We start from the raw sequence: 18,086 nt of genomic DNA, 5'->3' as shown, positions 1-18,086 counted from the left end.
ATAGTGTCAACATGAATCAATACCCAGGGATTTCATACTCCACATATCTTTCTTAGATAAAGGTTTTTTATTACACTTCGGTTGATAAACACTACATGCGATTCTGCATGACGGGGAAGATTTTCCTTTCACAATGTCTATGGTTCTTGAAATGGATTTTGCATAAAGTGAATCACTTACAATCAGGGAGGTTTAATAGATCAATCAGGGTACTAACTGTGATGTTGAGTTCAATGTTATCATGGCGAGGATTCAAGGGACATTAAATGTCAAAGGATATGGATAGAGGATGCTTTTTCACCCATTATCAAGCAGTGTCATAGTTAATACAAGGTGAGATGGAGATTCAAGAGAACGAAAAGAGTTCAGAAACTCAGAATGCCAAAGGTTGACAAGTTATGTTCATCAACATCTACAATAAAGAAATCCACAAACGGACAGTCCTTCAAATGCTCCAAACCTGGAACCAAATGCCATACTTTTTTGGAAGACATTCACAAAGGGAGACAAATACCCGTCACTTCATATTTGGTAAAATGCCTGTTGTCCAAGGTGTTCTTTTTGAAGCACACAAGCTACACCCTCGGAGTTTATTTCAGAAGGGATATGCAGCTGGGGAAGGGGCTATTCTTTGTCCCTTTCTCTATCATCGCCATAGTTTCAAAAAGCGCTAGGCGGGTCCTAGGCAGCCTGGGGGGTCCAGGCCGCCTAGCGCCTAGGCAGGTGCCCAGGCGAGCGCCCAGAACCTGGGCGGCCCAATTGAATCCAAAAAAGATTCTACAATTATATATTGTATAAAATATAAAAATTAGGTATTTAGGGCACATCAGAATTCGAAGTATACTACACATTGGTACACACTTCATAAGCATAACCATAAGTCGGTCCATATCCAATTAAAACTTAAAATTTACCAACCAAATTACCAAACCAAAGTTATCAAATATCAAACCAGTGGAACTACAAATCCACTATCCACAAGATCACAATACATAACCAAGAGGAAGAAAACAAAAATGAAAGTAATACTTGAATACTCAAAAGAATCTTCAATAGTTCAATCAATGTTCAAAGTTTAATCATTATTCAACATTCATCATTCATCATCAGAAAAAGTAGGGTCAGCTGCATTTGCATCATATTCATCGTCATTGGAGTCGTCACTCTCCTCGACATATTGGTCATCATCCTTCGTCTATTCTGAATCTGCCTCTTCTTCTTCCTCTTCCTCCACCCTCGTCCTCTGTGCAGAAGATCTAGTGGCCCTAAGAGGGTCAGTTAATGTCCCTGAAGCATCCATGACCATAACCCATGTCAATCATTCATGCCCCCCTCGACCTCATCATCAACTAACCACTCCATAGCATTGTCCATATTTTTTGATCTGATGGGGTCTCTCTAATCTCTCTTAGCAAACTTGTCCTTCAAGAATTGATTATACTAGACATAGACTAGATCATTGAGCCTCTTTGTTTCAAGCATGTCCCTTCTCTTTGTATGAATCTGACAAAATCAAATAAAACTAATTAAAATCTATGGCTTATGTATTATTAAAAAAATTATACAAATTACCCTTACGGCTTTACCCCTTCCAAAGTACTCCAATTGTGCTCACAACCGAATGAGGAAGTGGTTAGATTTAAGATCTGAATGGCCAAGTTTTATAAATTTGGAGAACTACACCCATGTTGGCTCCACCAATTGGCTGCAAAGATATAGAATAAAATCATAAATAAATAATAAAATTATAAAAATGAAACTTGATTACTTGAACTTGATGAACGTAAGAATATTATTATTACCTGGATCAATTTTGGTCTTTTGCCTCATCGTCATTGGACTCCCAAAAGACTTTAATGAGCACTTGTAATTTATCGGCTCATCAGCGCACATAATATCCTGGATATCAAGATCATAGACTAGTACATCTACACTTATTAAATCCAGTCACAATTGTGTCATTTCAGTGTATATCCTTGTCAACATAAAAAAACTGGGTTCAAATAATAACCAGCTGCATGCAATGGCCGATGTAGCTGCCTATCCCACTTCTCATCAACAATCTCTCAAACAGGCTTATAGCGATTCTCATCATCATCAAAATTTTGGGCTATCTCTCTTTTGCATTTCTCCATAGCCTCATATATGTAGCCCATAGAAGCCTTGTCACTATCAACCATGCGAAGGACTTTGACAAGAGGAAAAAATACCTTAAGAGCACCCTTCATCCCTTGCCAAAAAGCCTTAGAAAGGATAATATCTCCCACCTTCTTCCCAACCTAATCCTTGGACCACTTGCATGCTCTCCAGTCATCCGAGGTAAACATTTGCCTCAACTGCACTCTCCTTGAATGTATGTTATCTAGGCATAAGTACCAGGTCGCAAATCTCGAGACCTCAGGCCTCACAATCTCTTTCTTCTTTGTGAATCTACGCATCATGCTGAGGGTGAGATTGTAATAATCTTGAAATTCAAAAAAAATATATATATATAATAATAATATTAATGGTGTTAACAGAAATAAATACAAAATAATAAATAAATAAAATAATAAGTATATATTAGTAATGATAATAATAATAATAATAATAATTTTATAGCGTTAGGATATTGTTGCTTTTATATTAACAATAAATAAACGATATTATTGTCAATATACTTAAGGGTTCAATTCTACTTGGGTGGACCTTAGGTCCACCACTTAAAGTTTTATAAGAACACCTCTTTAAGCAACACCTTGCATCTGAGGTGTATCGTTTTTATTAGCCTGTCTCTCTCTTTCTCTCTCTCTGCGTTTTTTGGTCAAGGGGCTTCTCTTTTTCTCTCATTAACAGCTCATCAACCCTCCCTCAAGAAGCATCCTCTGCTTCAACAACAAAGCAGATTCGTTCGCTTATCTCCTCTACCCAACCACAACTCTCTGTACTGGACCTTCTCCATTTATAATCTCTCTCTCTAAGCATGGTCTATGAACCATACACATGAGACTACGATAACACATATGATAAGCCCACATCCAAAACGGATACTCCCTCAATTTCGAAATTAAAGTAAGTGACATCATCTTCCTGAAATATAGTCTGTTTTTAATAAATAGTGATATTTTCGTCCAGGATCTTTATTTTATAAGTTTTGTGTGTAAGTGACCACATTGTCTCAAAAAATAATCCATTCTTTTTAAAAATAAAATGAAATAATTATTTCTGCTTATTATCATGAATTTTAGGCGCGATAAATTTTATGCGGACGCGACCTCATTATCTTGAAAAATAATCATTTTAATAAAAATTGTGATATTTTATCTATGTTAAAAATTTTAGATGCTGCAAATTCTTAGAAATAAATTTATTTATTTTTCTTGTCTATTGATAGAAAATTTTAGATACTGTAAAATTATTAGAAATAAATGTGATATTTTTGCTGTTAGTAAAATTGTGAGATTTCTTTCTACTGTTTTTGAATATTTAAACATTGTAAATTTCATGTGCAAATAACTGCCTTATTATTTGAAAATTGATATTTTTGCAATTGATTATAGCATTGTTGTGAAATGTTTATTTGCGAATTGACATCCCATAAATTGTGATAATTCTGTATTCTTGAATTTCTATAAGAGTTTTTCTATACATATTAGATTGGCAATTATGCTAGAATGTCTTTACGAACTGCTACCTTTCTAAATTTGAGCTCAAAATATTTGATTGGTTATTTTTTAAATGTTATTGAAAGTGACTGTTATTAATGGTTTCAGTGAAATTCATATTAATGATTTCAGTGATATGTTGAGTACATGATATTGCTGCTTTCGAATGTTTAAAGAGATTTAGAAATACTTTAAGTAATCAAGTGGACTCATCCGGTTCGCCGGTGAGGTATACGTGGACCTATCCGGGACGTCGGTAGGGATTAAGTGGACTCATCGGGTACACCCGTGAGGTATAAGTGGACCTGCAGGGATCAAGTGGACCTATCTGGGACGTCGATAGGGATTAAGTGGACCCATCAGGACGTTGATGGGGTATATAAGTGACCTACTTGGGACGCCAGTAGGGTAATTTGTAAAATCTTTTGAATTATGCACTGCCGTTAAAATGTTATATGCATTTCAATTATTCGGATTATACTTAATTATGCATTTTTGAAAGTGAAACTGTTAATGCATTTCTGTTAATAGATCTCCTTTTTGAAAATATTGATATCTTTCAACCATGATTATTTTTAGGATTATGATGATCACTTACTGAGTAGCCAAACTCATCAAACTACGATAAACATTTTTTCAGGATAACTGCGGTTTCATTTTGAGTGCTCGTCAGGATCAACATTGGAAGATATTGTAGTTGTGCCTAAGCTTCCTTTTGTTACTTTGTAAGAATTCTCCACTGTAAATTTGTCCTATCAAGAGATGTATATATGTTTTGACTGTCATATCTCAGGAATATCTGTATTGTAAATTCTTGGGGTGTGACAGAGATGGTGGCTATAATTGAAATTTGTAATTGACTTTGCCTTCTTCATTGAACCTGATATCTCGGTTAAACCACCAAGAGCCTCAAGAATGAGGTCTATACAATGTGTTGCACATAGTGTCCAAAAGATTCTAGGTTAAGCTATGCACAACAAATTAGCTGCAGCAACATTAGGAACAGCATTGTGTACAACAAGATGCTCCCCAACCTCCTTGATTCCCTTCTCTATAACTTGGAATATGCAATGGGCATCATGGATAAGAACAAAGATATCAACAAACCTCAAAAAAATAGTCCCTAAAGGACAATTCATGAGCAAATTCATCTGACTTCTTCTTTTCCTATCACTCAAAGCATCAGTCATAATAGACACCCCATATTGAGCCCATGCATTTTTCTTAAAGCCTAAATTGGCCAATTGCCTCTACCATGGCATAGAAGCTACTTAGGCGAGCGATATTGAAAGGAATGCCTGCCTCATAAAACCATGTAGCAACATAATATGCAGCTATATCTCTTTCTTCCTTCTTCATTCTATTTTCAATGGTAGTTTGCATCTTTGTTTTCTCTCCTGCAACCTCAGGGTTAGGCCGAGTCAAATAACTATCCATAGGGCCTCTAACTCGAGGCTTCTTACTCCCAGAAACAGAAGCAATTACAACTCCCTTTCCATTCCCCCTAATAATGGATTGCTTTACCTCTTGACATCCCTCCCCAATCCCATCCTCATCACTATCACCATCATCATAATTGACCCGAACCCCAGACCTAATCTCTGCTATGGAGACAAATCTCTCATCTTTTTTCATGTTTACCATACTCAAAAAATTGGTTATTTCCTCTTTAACAGCATCAGGAGTCTTTTTACATGGGGCAACATCCTTCCTGATACCAGCAAGATATTTCTTGAACCGGTTTATGCCCCCTTTTGTATCCTTCTCACAAAACTTGCATCTTATGAAATTTTTATCATTAGGATCTGGGATATAGCCATATTTCAACCGAGATCACCACTCCTATCAGATCCCAAAGAAGACATCTCAAAATAATACAACTTATACAAGAAATAAAAAAAATCACTTACTTTAATTGCCCAATCTCCAAACTTCCACCTCATAGATGCTTCTAAGGAATCAAAATCTTCAAAAAAAAACCCAATAGATTTATATAACATTAAAAATTAAATCTAACATCAATGGGTGATGGTTTCATCAATTTCTCATAACTTTGAAAAATCCTTCAATCCTAAAGAAATCATCAAAAACTAGTTTTTTGGGGGCTTTCTCTCTCTAAAATGGGCTCTAATGAGTTTTAGGTTTCAAATGAACCTAAAACCCCCATTTTTTGTCCCTTAATATAAAAAAAAGGACAAAAATAGACCCCATCGAAAGCTTTTTCCACCTCTGGGTGGGGCAGGGCGTTGTACTTGGGCGGCTGCCCAAGTCTGGACACTGGGCCGCCTAGGCGGTTTCCTAGGCGCCTAGGCGGCGCCCAGAAGCCTCCGCTTTTTTTGGGCACCTAGGCCTGGGCAATGTGCTCAAGCCCCCAGATCCGCCTAGGCGGCCGCCTAGGCACTGAGCAGTCCGCTTTTTGAAACACTGATCATGGCTTCAGTCTAACAGTCAAATGTGCATTACTTTTTTTAGCAATAAAACAGGTGGGGACTCACAATCCGGGATAACTTAGGAAAACAACAAAAATTTACCCATAATATGTAAATCTTTCAGCACCCTTGTATCTTCAGGCTACACAAGAACCACCCAATTATTTTTTTGAGAATAGTGAGAGTGACAATCCACTATAACCAATGCAACGGTTTGGAAGAGATGAAAAGACAAAGTGAGCAATATACACATTGCCTAAATGGACATACACTAAGATTAGATGGAACATATCTCAACCAAGCCAAAAGAAAGGATGGAATACAACCCAACTTAGACAATAAAGAAAGGAGGGAACATAACTTTGCCAACATGATACAAAAGGAGCACCATGCCTAAATCGATAGAATATGAGGCTTGCAGATACAGAGACAAGGATGATGATCCCCAACATATGATGCTTTTCAAGATCAACCTCAAACCAATGTGTCCAAACTAGAAGGGATTTAAAAGTTTGTCATAATATACAGAAGCAAGGGTGTTGCACAAAGATATTATTGAATTGTTTTTTTCTTTTGGCCAAGTAAACTGTTAGTTTAGGTTAGAACTCACGCTTTTATCGATGTAATTCATGACCAACTCAATTCAATAATAGCGCAATAACAACCAATAACAAAAGCTACTATTGATCTCACTTGGCCCCAAATTAATCAATTCAAATTTAACAAGCGAGAGAGAGAGTGAGAGAGCGAGCTTCACCAATCATGAATTGATATACTGGAAACATGCAAGTGATTCGGGAAGCGTAACCTCTTTCCCATTTCAAAACTAGAGCACCAGGTAACACAATATTGAACTATTGAGGCCAACTACTGCTAATAGTGCCCATCATATGGAACTCAAAGTAACCTGCATATGGAGAATGACAAATAACAAAAAAGACGATTGCTGCTCTGGTTAGACATGAGGTGCATACCCCTGATAGGCCAAGCCTGGAATGAAATTTTTTCTGAAGAGAATCAAATGCAATAAATATGATGTATATATGTTGATGAATATCTTTGCAAGGGAGGTGTAAATTACGGCAGGAGAGTGCAAATTTTGAAAATTGCCATAGCTTGAAAAATTACTTGCCAGAATGGCTCTTTCAGAGAAAAATATATTTTAAAAGTTAGCATTAAAAAAATAACAAACTTCAAAGTTGGATATGACTGCCACTATGTAGTCTACAAGCATCTCCATGTAAGATAAATTATTCGCATGTACTGCTATGCGCCCACTTCCAATTCAGACTCCTATAAGAAACAACAAGAAGTAGCATAGCTTATTCGTATGACAGGTCTCTCCCAGTTATATGAATGGAAGTAAAGCCAGCTTTGCAAAAAACATCATTCTGAAATGAAGGTTGAGAAAAAAATTTTGAGTGATGTTATCAACTTACATAAAACTGAAGATATTGATCCTTGAATTTGCAATAATATTTCCAAGAAGAATTATGCAATTCACTTATGAGTCGCTAGCCTTTCAGCCTGATTAATATAGGCATCATCCCAGTCACATTCCTCACCATCATCATCATCAGAACTGCTACAACTCACCCCACTAAGGCTTGGATCAGACTCTTCATTATGTAAGCTCTCTAAAATAGGAATAACCCATTCTCCATTAGATGGATCTCTGCCAGCCTCTTGAGAGACCATGTTTCTTTCTTCTTGTGACCCCATCTTTTTGGTATTGCGAAAACCCATCAGAAGGAGATCTAGAATCTTCCTCCGAACAGTGTATACAGGGTTTGGCTCAATCAAACAACCTTTGCTATAGGAATCTCTAAGAAAAACATTTTGGATGTTCCCTCTGGTTGATATATAGAATATTCCAGGGTGCTTCAGTAGAAGCTCTCGCAAGTTAATTTCCACGCCAAAGTCCTTTCTGAAATGTGACAATCGCTCTACCTCAACCATTTTCTCCACTGTTATGCTGAGAAACTCGTGAAGAATGCCAACTGCCCTTTTCTTGAAACGATCGACACCCCCACAAGTACGTGCCCGAACTACCTCTTTACGCTCATAAGGCATCAAATAATTGAGCCTTTGCCAAGTCTTCATTCTCTCTCTGGCTCCCTTCACTATCTTAAATCCTGTTGGATAGTTGAATGGGAATGCATACCTAGTCTCGAACTCACTCAACCACTTTTCTCTATATTCTCTCTCTCTCCACTTCTCTACCTCAGCAACTGCTAAACTTTCATCCCTTTTAACCAATTTTACAATCTCGAGGTTTACCAAACTGAAATCTTCAGGATACTTGAGAAAAATGGAATCTCTGAAGTTTTCTGGCAAACCCAATTCTCTACTTATCAGCGATATGGCATGCACGTGCAGAGTGCCATTGATGGACACCATTAGCAGCTTCTTCAAGCGTTCAACTGCCATGAATTCAGTCTCTCTTATAACTCTTTTTTCTTCTTCTATCAAACTAAGCATCATCTGGGTAAGCCTGCAACAAAGGGTCCTCTTCAGAGGGTGAGTATAAATCTCAAAAATGTGTGGATACTTTCTGAGAAAAATACCAATTCCAATATTCAACCCCACTTTGCGCCTCCACTTCGAAAGCAATTGGACCGACACATACCGGTCTCTTCGAGACATCATCAGTTCTTGAATCCTCAATACTATCTTCAGTCTCTTGAGGCTTCTCATCAGCTTGTCCAACTTGAGGTCTCTTGTTCTGTCCTCGAGGCGCATTTGTGCAGTTATCACAGGTTTCTTCCATCTCTTCTGTATAAACAGATTAAGAGGCCCAAAAGAAATGTCTGATAACCTAATGTTCTTGGTTACAGGAGGAGAAAGCTTGAACAAGAGAGATGTTCCATGGGTTTTCAGTGTTCTAAGTTGAAAACTTGCAGAAGACAGCCGCGGATTTTTGCAGATGCAGCCAATGAATCCAAACATTTGAAAGACCAAATAAATAACCAAATCCTTCCAAAACGACCCACTTATTCACTTTCAACAACAATTTTCCCTTTTTTCTTGATTGGTGACTTTCATGGACAAATATTCCAGTATTGTTCTCACATACTGAACCAAATCCGATCAAGGATGGGGTGGTAGCTGAGCAATTGAGAGGAATAAAAAAACACTGTAAATTGATTCAGAATTATAAGCTGGTTTTGGATATATTTCAGGTTTCAGGATGCAAAATACAATGTTTATTCTCAGATTTGCACTAATTTGGGAGTTAAGAAACCCACCCTTGAATTGCTTCTCACAAAAAAAAAATACCACCCTTTAATTATCAAGAAACACTCCAGACATTGATTATATTCTGAAAAAGAAAGAACTTTTGAGGAACACTGTTGCTTCTTCTTGTCAACAAAGTTATACTCATGAACCAAACCTCCAATTCCATTGCAATCACAAACGAGCAATAAACTCGAAAATATCATTAAGAATATAATTTCAGGGGCTAAAACATATTTAAAACCCATGCCAAGCCATTAAACGGTAAAAACATCTCGCGCGTTAGAGGGTTTAACCTTTAGGTTTTCATTTCAACCTGCTACCTCTTCGAAGTATATGTATTGATTGGGAACACTAACGGATATTTGAACAAGGATATTTCAATAATTTGACCTCGGACTAAAGCAAAATATCCTCTTATCTCCAATTATTGTGTAATTAAACTCGGGAATTGATAATATTACTTATAAGCGAAAAACTCCATATTTTCTATCTTTCAACCCTCAAAATCCTTTTGACCATTTATTATTGGTGACCTCAACAACTTATGAAATGGTTATCTCTCTTTTTAAAACTCCATCTCTCTCACATCATCGTCTCTCTCTCAAGGCTCTATCTCTCTCTAAAACCTAAACTCCATCTCTCACACTCACATCATCGTCACTCTCTCTAAACTCTAGCTCTCTCTCTAAAACGTAAACTCCATCTCTCTCTGAGACCCAAACTCCATCTCTCTCTCTAAAACTCCATCTCTCTCACAAACACAAAAATGTGGGCTCATGTTCGAGCTCAAGCTAAATCTCTTGACCGTTAAACTCATCGACAAACGAAGAGAGAGAAAGATGGAGTTTTAGAGAGAGAGATGAAGTTTAAATAGGATATCATCTTAGTGTTTGTTTGGATAAAAAATTTAGGTCAAAGAGGTGCAGAGGGTTATAAGATAGAAAAGATAAAGACTTTTTGCTTACTGGTAATATTTACAATTTTTGGGTCTCAAAAGATATGTAAGTTAAAAATAAGGGATAAAGAGATACTTTCTTTTTGAAATATGTTTTTTGAAGAAGTAATTGAGTCGAATGAAAATTCAAACATAATTCATATGTTTAATATTTCTCAATTGTTAATCAATGTTTCTTCAAAATTCCAATGAGGGAGATGATCGAGGGTTCTTGGGTGGGGGGACCCGACGCGTATACCCGACCTCAGGTATGGGTATGGGTTCAAATTTTTGACCCAAATACCATTCGGGTCTAGGTATGGGTCCTAAGAATTTTATAATTAGATATGAAAATAAATTTTAAGATAACCCTGAGAAATTTTTACACCAAAATTACATGTTATGATAAAATTTGAAGTGTGCCTTAATTGGTTTGTTTAAGGTTACAACCTTATAGAAACCACACCTTTTATAGTATTATTGGCCAGAAAAAAAAATCATAGTTATAGATAATATGATGGTAAAAAGAAAGCCAAAATAAATAAATAAACTCATAGTACATAGATCCAACCAAATACGGGACCCAATAAGTAGACCCGGGACCCAATGGATCGGTATATGGGTCCAAATTTTGGACATGAATATTATTCGAGTCCGAGTCTGGGTCCAGTCGGACCTAGCATGTACCTGACCCGTTGCCACCCCTATTCATGGGAGCGAGAAAGGAAGTGGGCTTCTAAGACAGAGAGATGACTGGGATTGAAAAATATTAATTTTCCTACAATAAATTATCCACCTTTTTACAGGGACAGTAGAAAGATTTATCCCACAATTTGGGTGTCACCTATTGGAAATAATTGGAGATGTCTTATTTATAAATAAGAAATTACTGGGCATTATGTTTCGACCCAAATAGGCCCTTAACAAGTATTTCTATAATGTTAATCGCGACTTCCTTAGGACTTGTTTGATTACTGGTAACTCGAAATTCCTCATGAGCTAGAAGTTTTGGATTTGTAGAAATTGGGAATTTTGTATTATGATTTGGGAAATATTGTTTTTTGATAACCTGTCATGAATCCTAGAAGGTCTTAGAACATGTATTTGGTTAAACCTAAAATTATAAAAAACAAGATGATTTAAAACTTAATTAGTTTTAGCTCTTATTTGAAGCTTTAATTGATGAGAGGGTAAGATTTGTCAAATGAAGGAAATTTCAAAGCCATGACTCATCTACAGTAGGTCTAACAAATTGGACTGACTAGATCACATAAAAGGAAATAACAATATGATTGTAGATGATGGGTAGCTGAGAGCCTGTCTAATTGTCTCCATTTTAATCTTTTCTGTATGTTCGATTAAACAAAAATTTAGACATCTATACTTCTCACCCTCATACACATGCAAAAATTGTAAATAAATCTTTTAAAAGAAAGAAATACCAAAATATTTCTTAATTTTTTTTAGGTATATTTTGGCCATTTTATTTGTTTATATTGTTTTCTTATGTGTTCCACATATGCACCCCAATGAGGCACCACACACTTCAATTTTATCTTGATCTAATATCAAAAATCAAAATGGATGAACGTATTGGCCAATATTTTTTCTGAAATCACAAAATAATTCACATTGGATATCACCTAAAAGGTTATCGGTCTCAATCATCGATCTCGATTGGATGGTTAAAAGCATGTCTATGTATTTGAATTTTGTCCCCTTCTTATATACATGGGAATGATTTAAAATTTGGGGCAGCCTAGGCTCCAAACAATCAAATTAGAGCCTACCTCAATAATTTCACTAGAAGAGGTTGTTTTGATGCCCAAATATCTTCAAATTGATCATCTCGACATCAAGATGCATGGGATTGAGAAAAAAATGCAAATAGTGCATCTTGTAACGTATTTTTTTACCATCAATTTTTAAGTTATTCAAGTTTTCATAGATCTACTCGATCTACATTATTTTTTAAGCTTTAATTTTTATGATTAAAGATGAAAATATATTTTAAGACTAGTCAAAGATTTCTGGTATTGAAACCACATTTCTCAATACTATTTGAAGGTGGGCTCTAATTTGATTGTTTAGAGCCTCGGCTCTATACAAACCGTACCCTTATTTAAAATGTAGAAGTAATATTTGAAAAAGTAAAATGTCTCAAATACTCTTGAAACGTTGAGGAGTATTTTGATTATTTTATTTTTCTCAAATTATTATTGTTATTTATTTACAAATGTGTCTCCAAGAGACAAACAAACGCTGCAATTTTCACTTAAATATAAAACTTGAGAGTAAAATAGAAAAGCGTGCGTGCTATAAACTAAAAAAGACATTGTAATCCATCATCACTACCAAATATTGGTACTTAACGGGGGCCATAGAACTGTCGGTATGCACTTTTAAGAAGTTCCTGACATGCCTCCTACTGTAGCACTTCCTATTGTGAAACACATTGACAGTTTTGTACCTTCAAATAAGGACACAGTTTCGATGAATCCATATAGAAATGAGTCAACTCTTAAATATCTATTTTTTAGATGAATTTTTTGACCCAATTTTTAAGGACATGTAATCTCTAACATGCAGACCATGAATATAACAAAAAAATTAAGAAATAAAAATAATGATTTTGTGAAGAAAACATTTAGACCGTTAGTTTAAATTGTTTTGAGCACAAGAAATTGCAAAAAAAAAAAAAAAACCAAAAAAAGGAAAAAACTTCTCAAATATTCAAATGCTAAAAGTGCCAGTATTTGCACTTTAAACTCAAAAGGAAAACAAGAATTATATCACATGAATCACAATCGAAACATGACAACCCTGACCACTAATTATCACTACTAATAATCCACTGATGGCCAAATAAATACTGCTAAAAATCCAAGGAAATCTTAGGAATTTGATACGAATCCGTTAGAAATCCTTATTGACCTAAACAATAAAAAAAGAAAAAGCTAGGCAACTTATACACAACATTTCATGGTAAAATCAAACACATTTTCTCCTCAAAATAATCAAGATGAAATAGCTTCCTTAATTAAAGAGGTTCTCTGTTGCAGATCTCTATACAAAAGAATCAAAATGATACAGATTTCATCAACTAAGATTTCAACAATTAAAAATCAGAATTAAGAACATTTGCCATCCAATACAATCAAAATCTCAGTGATTTCATCAACTAAGATTCAAATTTACATATTTTCAGTCAAGATAATTAAAATGATATGGATTTCATCATCTAAGAATTAAAACTAAGTGGCAGACCTCTTCTATAAAAAATGTCAATCTTTAATCATAACTACATAAGATAGCCCCTAAATCTCATTTTGATATGACTATTATAAAATAAACCATTATAACTTAGACCCTATTTCGATAGTGTTCCCACATTCAAGTTGCTCCTCTCTCAATTATGTACTGACATCATGATCGTCCCTACATACTCTAAAATAAATTTATTTGTATAACATGTTCTTATGGGAACATATTATACTATTATTCTATCATAATTGATAAGCATTTTTAGATCTAATGTTTAGAAATTCGTTTTTAATCACAAATGAATACTTATGGTTTAAGAAATTAAATTATTATTTTTTTAAATTAGATATCTAGTTTTCAATTGAAATTGAATATACTCGAGAGAACACAATAGTTTTATGTTAACTTACTATGTAATAGATACCTACGATACTTTACCATATATATCATCACAACTATGTACATAATAAATATAAAATTTTATCTGAACAACATTCCTAACCAAGCTTCTAACTTTGAAAACAATTTTTTGATCGATAGTTGTTTCCAAACCTGTTCCACGCATTATTTGAATTCTTTTAAAAAGAATTAGAAGGTTTTTAATATGGGTGTGATTTACATAAAGTTGGACCCTTAAACAATTAAAGTAAGGCACACCATCAAAATTTATCATAAGATGTAATTGGCGTAAAAAATTATAGGATGTCTTGAGACATATTTGTCGTGGTGATATGTTGTGTTACAGGGGCATAAAAAATCATAGGATATCCTGAGATATATATGTCATCATAATATGTTGTGTTACCTGCTTAACTTGTGTGAAGAGTTTAGATGTCAATGCTAAGTGGCCCTAAAGATACCTAATGAAAAGCAATAGTAAAAAATTTTATTGTAAGAATGTTAAGAATAACCTATGTAACTTATATTGAATTAGAACAAATGAAAATTAAAAGCTCAATTTTTTTAATTTAACTGATAAATTGATATTATACTTATAAAGGTATAAATGATTGATTAAGATCCAAAATTAACATTCAACTAATATTAATCTGAAGTAAACAGCTATTTAGAACAATGAAATGTGTCTTTTTCTTAGTGGCACTATGTTGTGCTACCCGCTCGACTTGTGTTAGATTATTTTTAAAAAGTATTAATCCTAAATAAACTATTGCCAATTAGTAGTTAAATGCATCACTTTTTTGTGCCATTACATAGTTAACTTTTAATTAATTTTATAGCAGTATAATGTGTCATTTTTGTGTTGGCACCATGTTGTGCTACCCGCTTGACTTATATCAAATTTATTTTAAAGAAGTCAACATGAATTTATAATTTATTTAAAATGGGCATAATGTTTCATTATAGATTTTAAAAAATATGTACATTACACTATGACGTGGGGGCTTTATGCTTCAATTGCATATAAGATTAGAAGTTCTTTATTGTAGTCTTCACGTACTGTATTGTAGACTTGTTTGTAATTAATATTGTATTTTTTAAGCCATTTAGATTTATTAATCAACTCTTTTAGGACTTTGTTCTAATTTATTATAACATATAGAAATTAATTTAAATATTTATTAGTTATTAGTTATAATTTATGTTCATATTATGACAATTTAAATTTTTTTATGTTACATATATATTAAAGTCCAATATATGTAAAATGATAAATTAATAACCTTATATGAATATAAGTTACAATATAATAATTTTATTATGAATATACATTCTATTGTTTTAAAAGAATTTTATTTTACAGTAATTTGGACACTCATCAAAGATTGGTGGTGAGTTTTTAGTAATCTTAAGTAAACTTCTACTTAGAACTATGTAATGTGTCATTTTTATAGTAGCACTATGTTGTGTTACCCACTTAACTTGTGTAAAATTTATTTTAAAGAAGTTAAAATAAATGTATAAATTATTTAAACTTCATATATTTTCATTATAAAGTTTAAATGGGCATGTGTATTGGATTGCCTAGAAGTTAAATAAGGGAAGTTCTTTATTGTGGTTTTGCTATACTATCAACTTGTGTCAAATTTATTATAAAAAAGTAGGAAAAATATCTCCTTACCCTTTATTTTTTACTTTTATTTCTAATCAAATCCAAGGTTTGAAAATGTTACTTGTAGAGTAAATTCTTCATTTTTTCTATCTTGCAACCCCATGTACCCCTTTCACCTTTAATTTATGACCCATAAAAATACTAAAATAACACCTATCTCTCAAAGCACTCTCTCTCTCAACAATCCATCTCTCTCTCTAATACCAAAGTTAACCCTCTGCATCATCACTGTCTCCTCTCTCTCTCTCTCTCTAAAAATAAAACCACTAACCCTCTGGGACTATAATCCTCTGAAACTCAACTCCCACCTCTAAAACCTCTCTGGGACTATAATCCTCTGAAACTCTCTGGGACTATAATCCTCTGAAACTCAACTCCCACCTCTAAAACCTCCTTCAATTCCCCCTAATATCACTTCCTTTTGGCTATTAGTGGTTTGGCTATTAGTGGTTGGCCAGTACTTCAACAACCCCCTTATAACTGTCCTTGCTAATTTGGGTTCCTTCTCTACGAACTGAATGACACTAAATGATAACTGTTGAAGATAAGCCCCCATATTTTTAGCCTTACGAAGTGGGATCAAAGCTCTTACTAAGAACATCTTATGTTCTTCCTTTAATGGCAAAGCAAACCCGCTAATTACACTCCCAATAACCTCTAACAACTCGGCTATCCCATTATGCCTATCTGTTTCAAAAACAAATCGATAGAATATAGTACTCAGTTTTTTCCTTATAAATGGCCTATGAACCATGAATTTCCCATTAATTCTATGCAAGATCTTCTTCAAGGCCATGAATATATTACTCACTTGTTCATTGAATTTACAGGAACCCAAGTTGACAAATTCAAAATCAAGTTGATACATTATACCATTTATTTTCAACTCCACTCTCTCTCTCTCTCTCTCTCTCTCTCTCTCTCTCTCTCTCTCTCCCATGCTTCATCATCTGAACCATCTCAGCACAATTCAACCTAGGGTTTCCTCCATTACCCTTTTAAGTACCAGCTCTTCTCTGTTAGTACATACCTATCAGATCTCTCTTTCTCTCTAACATACCTATCAGATCTCTCTTTCTCTCTATCACACACACATTCTCAAGAGGAGGAAAAAGAAGGGGAACCAAAAATTTCAAGCAAGATCTCAGCTCCTTGGCTTCTTTTTTGCTCACTCTCGCTACCTCCTCTTTGCTCCAAAGAATCGAAAGCAGGTCCTCCACAATCTTATAGGGACCGGAGTTGCCCTCGCTGAAAACGCGAAGAAAGCCATTTTTGTTGGGTGTGGGAGAGAGGGGGTAGAGAGAGAAAGAGAATAGGAGAACCTTTAAGCTTTCACGGCTACTCTATTGCTTCTTTTTTTCTCCCTTTAGAATGTTGGCTCTCTGCATTTAGTGGCAACTAGCAACTGGCTTTCTGGATTAAGAATCTGATTCTCCAATGGCAAGTAGCGTGGGATAATTTTTCATAATTGTTAGAGAGAGAAAATTGTTAGAGAAAATAAATTTTAGAGAGGGAAATTTTCTCTGTAACTTTGAGGTTTAGAGGAGAGAGAGGTGGAGGTTAAAGAGAGACAGTGATGTGAGAGAAAGATGGATAGGATGTCAATTTAATATTTTTTTGGGTAAAAAATTTAAGGGGGTTATAAGATAGAAAATATGGAGGCTTTTTGCTTACAAGTAATATTCTCAATTCTTGGGTCCGATGAGATAGACAAGTTAAAAATTGGGGGTAAAGGGATATTTTCCCAAAAAAGTAATCATGAATGTAGAATTTATTTAAAATTGGCGTAAAAAACCATGTTTTAATCTTCTAATCCGAGAAATACATTTTTTCCTTTCTTGATAAAATTTTACAGCTCCAAAATTTAAGGATTTATCATCCGATGTAATATTTTAAAGAAACTAATTGAAATTTTACCTTTTTAAAAATTATACATAGGATTTTTAGTTGAGAGATCATGTATATGAGGAAATACATGACCTATTGACATTTTATAAGAATATCATTATTACTTATGTTATATGCGAGGTTTTAAAGTCTTATACATCTATATTGTAAAGTTATTACCGCAGTATACGGGTAGGGGCCTGTCTTCCCTACTAAATTAATTATATATATATAATTACCAGCGAATACCACCCGGCAAACATGAACCGCCTTTTAAAGAGAAAAATAAAAACGATAAAGGAATCACAAGAAGAAAGAACAAAATGTGTGGATTCGAGTAGTCCAGCATGGGCCCACAAGCATAAGAGGAAAAGAAGAAAACAAACTCACAAGTAGGGGTCTTTTTCTCTCTCTCTCTACACTCAAAAGTGGAAAACCTCTACAATTTTTTATTCAACATCAAAACTCCCTTTTGCAATATCAGGTCCCTTCTTTTTATATCATATTTCCTTCCCAAGATGAAGACGTCCAAAATAACCTCATCTTTTCTTTTTTTTTTGATAGAAATTCTACAACTTTATTGAACTAAAATGTAATTACAGAGTCCGAAATAGAAA

At 34.5% G+C, this 18,086-nt stretch overlaps 2 protein-coding genes across 4 annotated transcripts in view; both read right to left on the bottom strand.

Moving 5' to 3' along the window:
- Nucleotides 1-9,681, bottom strand: part of LOC18446615 (Ubiquitin carboxyl-terminal hydrolase family protein) — a 36,178-nt gene extending 26,497 nt beyond the window's left edge. For 2 of the 3 annotated variants that reach the window (XM_020675062.2, XM_088848119.1), the window contains exon 1: nucleotides 7,513-9,662. In XM_020675062.2, the coding sequence (XP_020530721.1) occupies nucleotides 7,574-9,022 (1,449 nt within the window). In that variant the 5' untranslated portion in view covers nucleotides 9,023-9,662 and the 3' untranslated portion in view covers nucleotides 7,513-7,573. Of the gene's footprint in view, nucleotides 1-7,512 lie in introns of all 3 variants that reach the window. The other variant, XM_020675061.2, reaches the window with a different exon arrangement.
- A 6,271-nt stretch (nucleotides 9,682-15,952) lies between these two features.
- LOC18446573 (serine/threonine protein phosphatase 2A 57 kDa regulatory subunit B' kappa isoform) lies at nucleotides 15,953-16,378 on the bottom strand. Its single transcript, XM_006856687.2, has one exon. The coding sequence runs from the start codon at nucleotides 16,376-16,378 to the stop codon at nucleotides 15,953-15,955; it is 426 nt and encodes a 141-aa protein (XP_006856749.2).
- Nucleotides 16,379-18,086: the final 1,708 nt, after the last annotated feature.

Source organism: Amborella trichopoda, chromosome 9, assembly GCF_054954075.1.
Source record: "Amborella trichopoda isolate Santa Cruz 75 chromosome 9, AtrichopodaSantaCruz75HAP2 v2.0, whole genome shotgun sequence".
Classification (NCBI taxonomy): domain Eukaryota; kingdom Viridiplantae; phylum Streptophyta; class Magnoliopsida; order Amborellales; family Amborellaceae; genus Amborella; species Amborella trichopoda.
Note: the sequence above shows the minus strand (reverse complement) of the source record. Positions and strands in the feature narration are given on the sequence as shown.

What these genes read in the sequence shown, in the direction of transcription:
- LOC18446573 (XM_006856687.2), bottom strand. Translation starts at nt 16,378, where the DNA reads ATGGCCTTGAAGAAGATCTTGCATAGAATTAATGGGAAATTCATGGTT.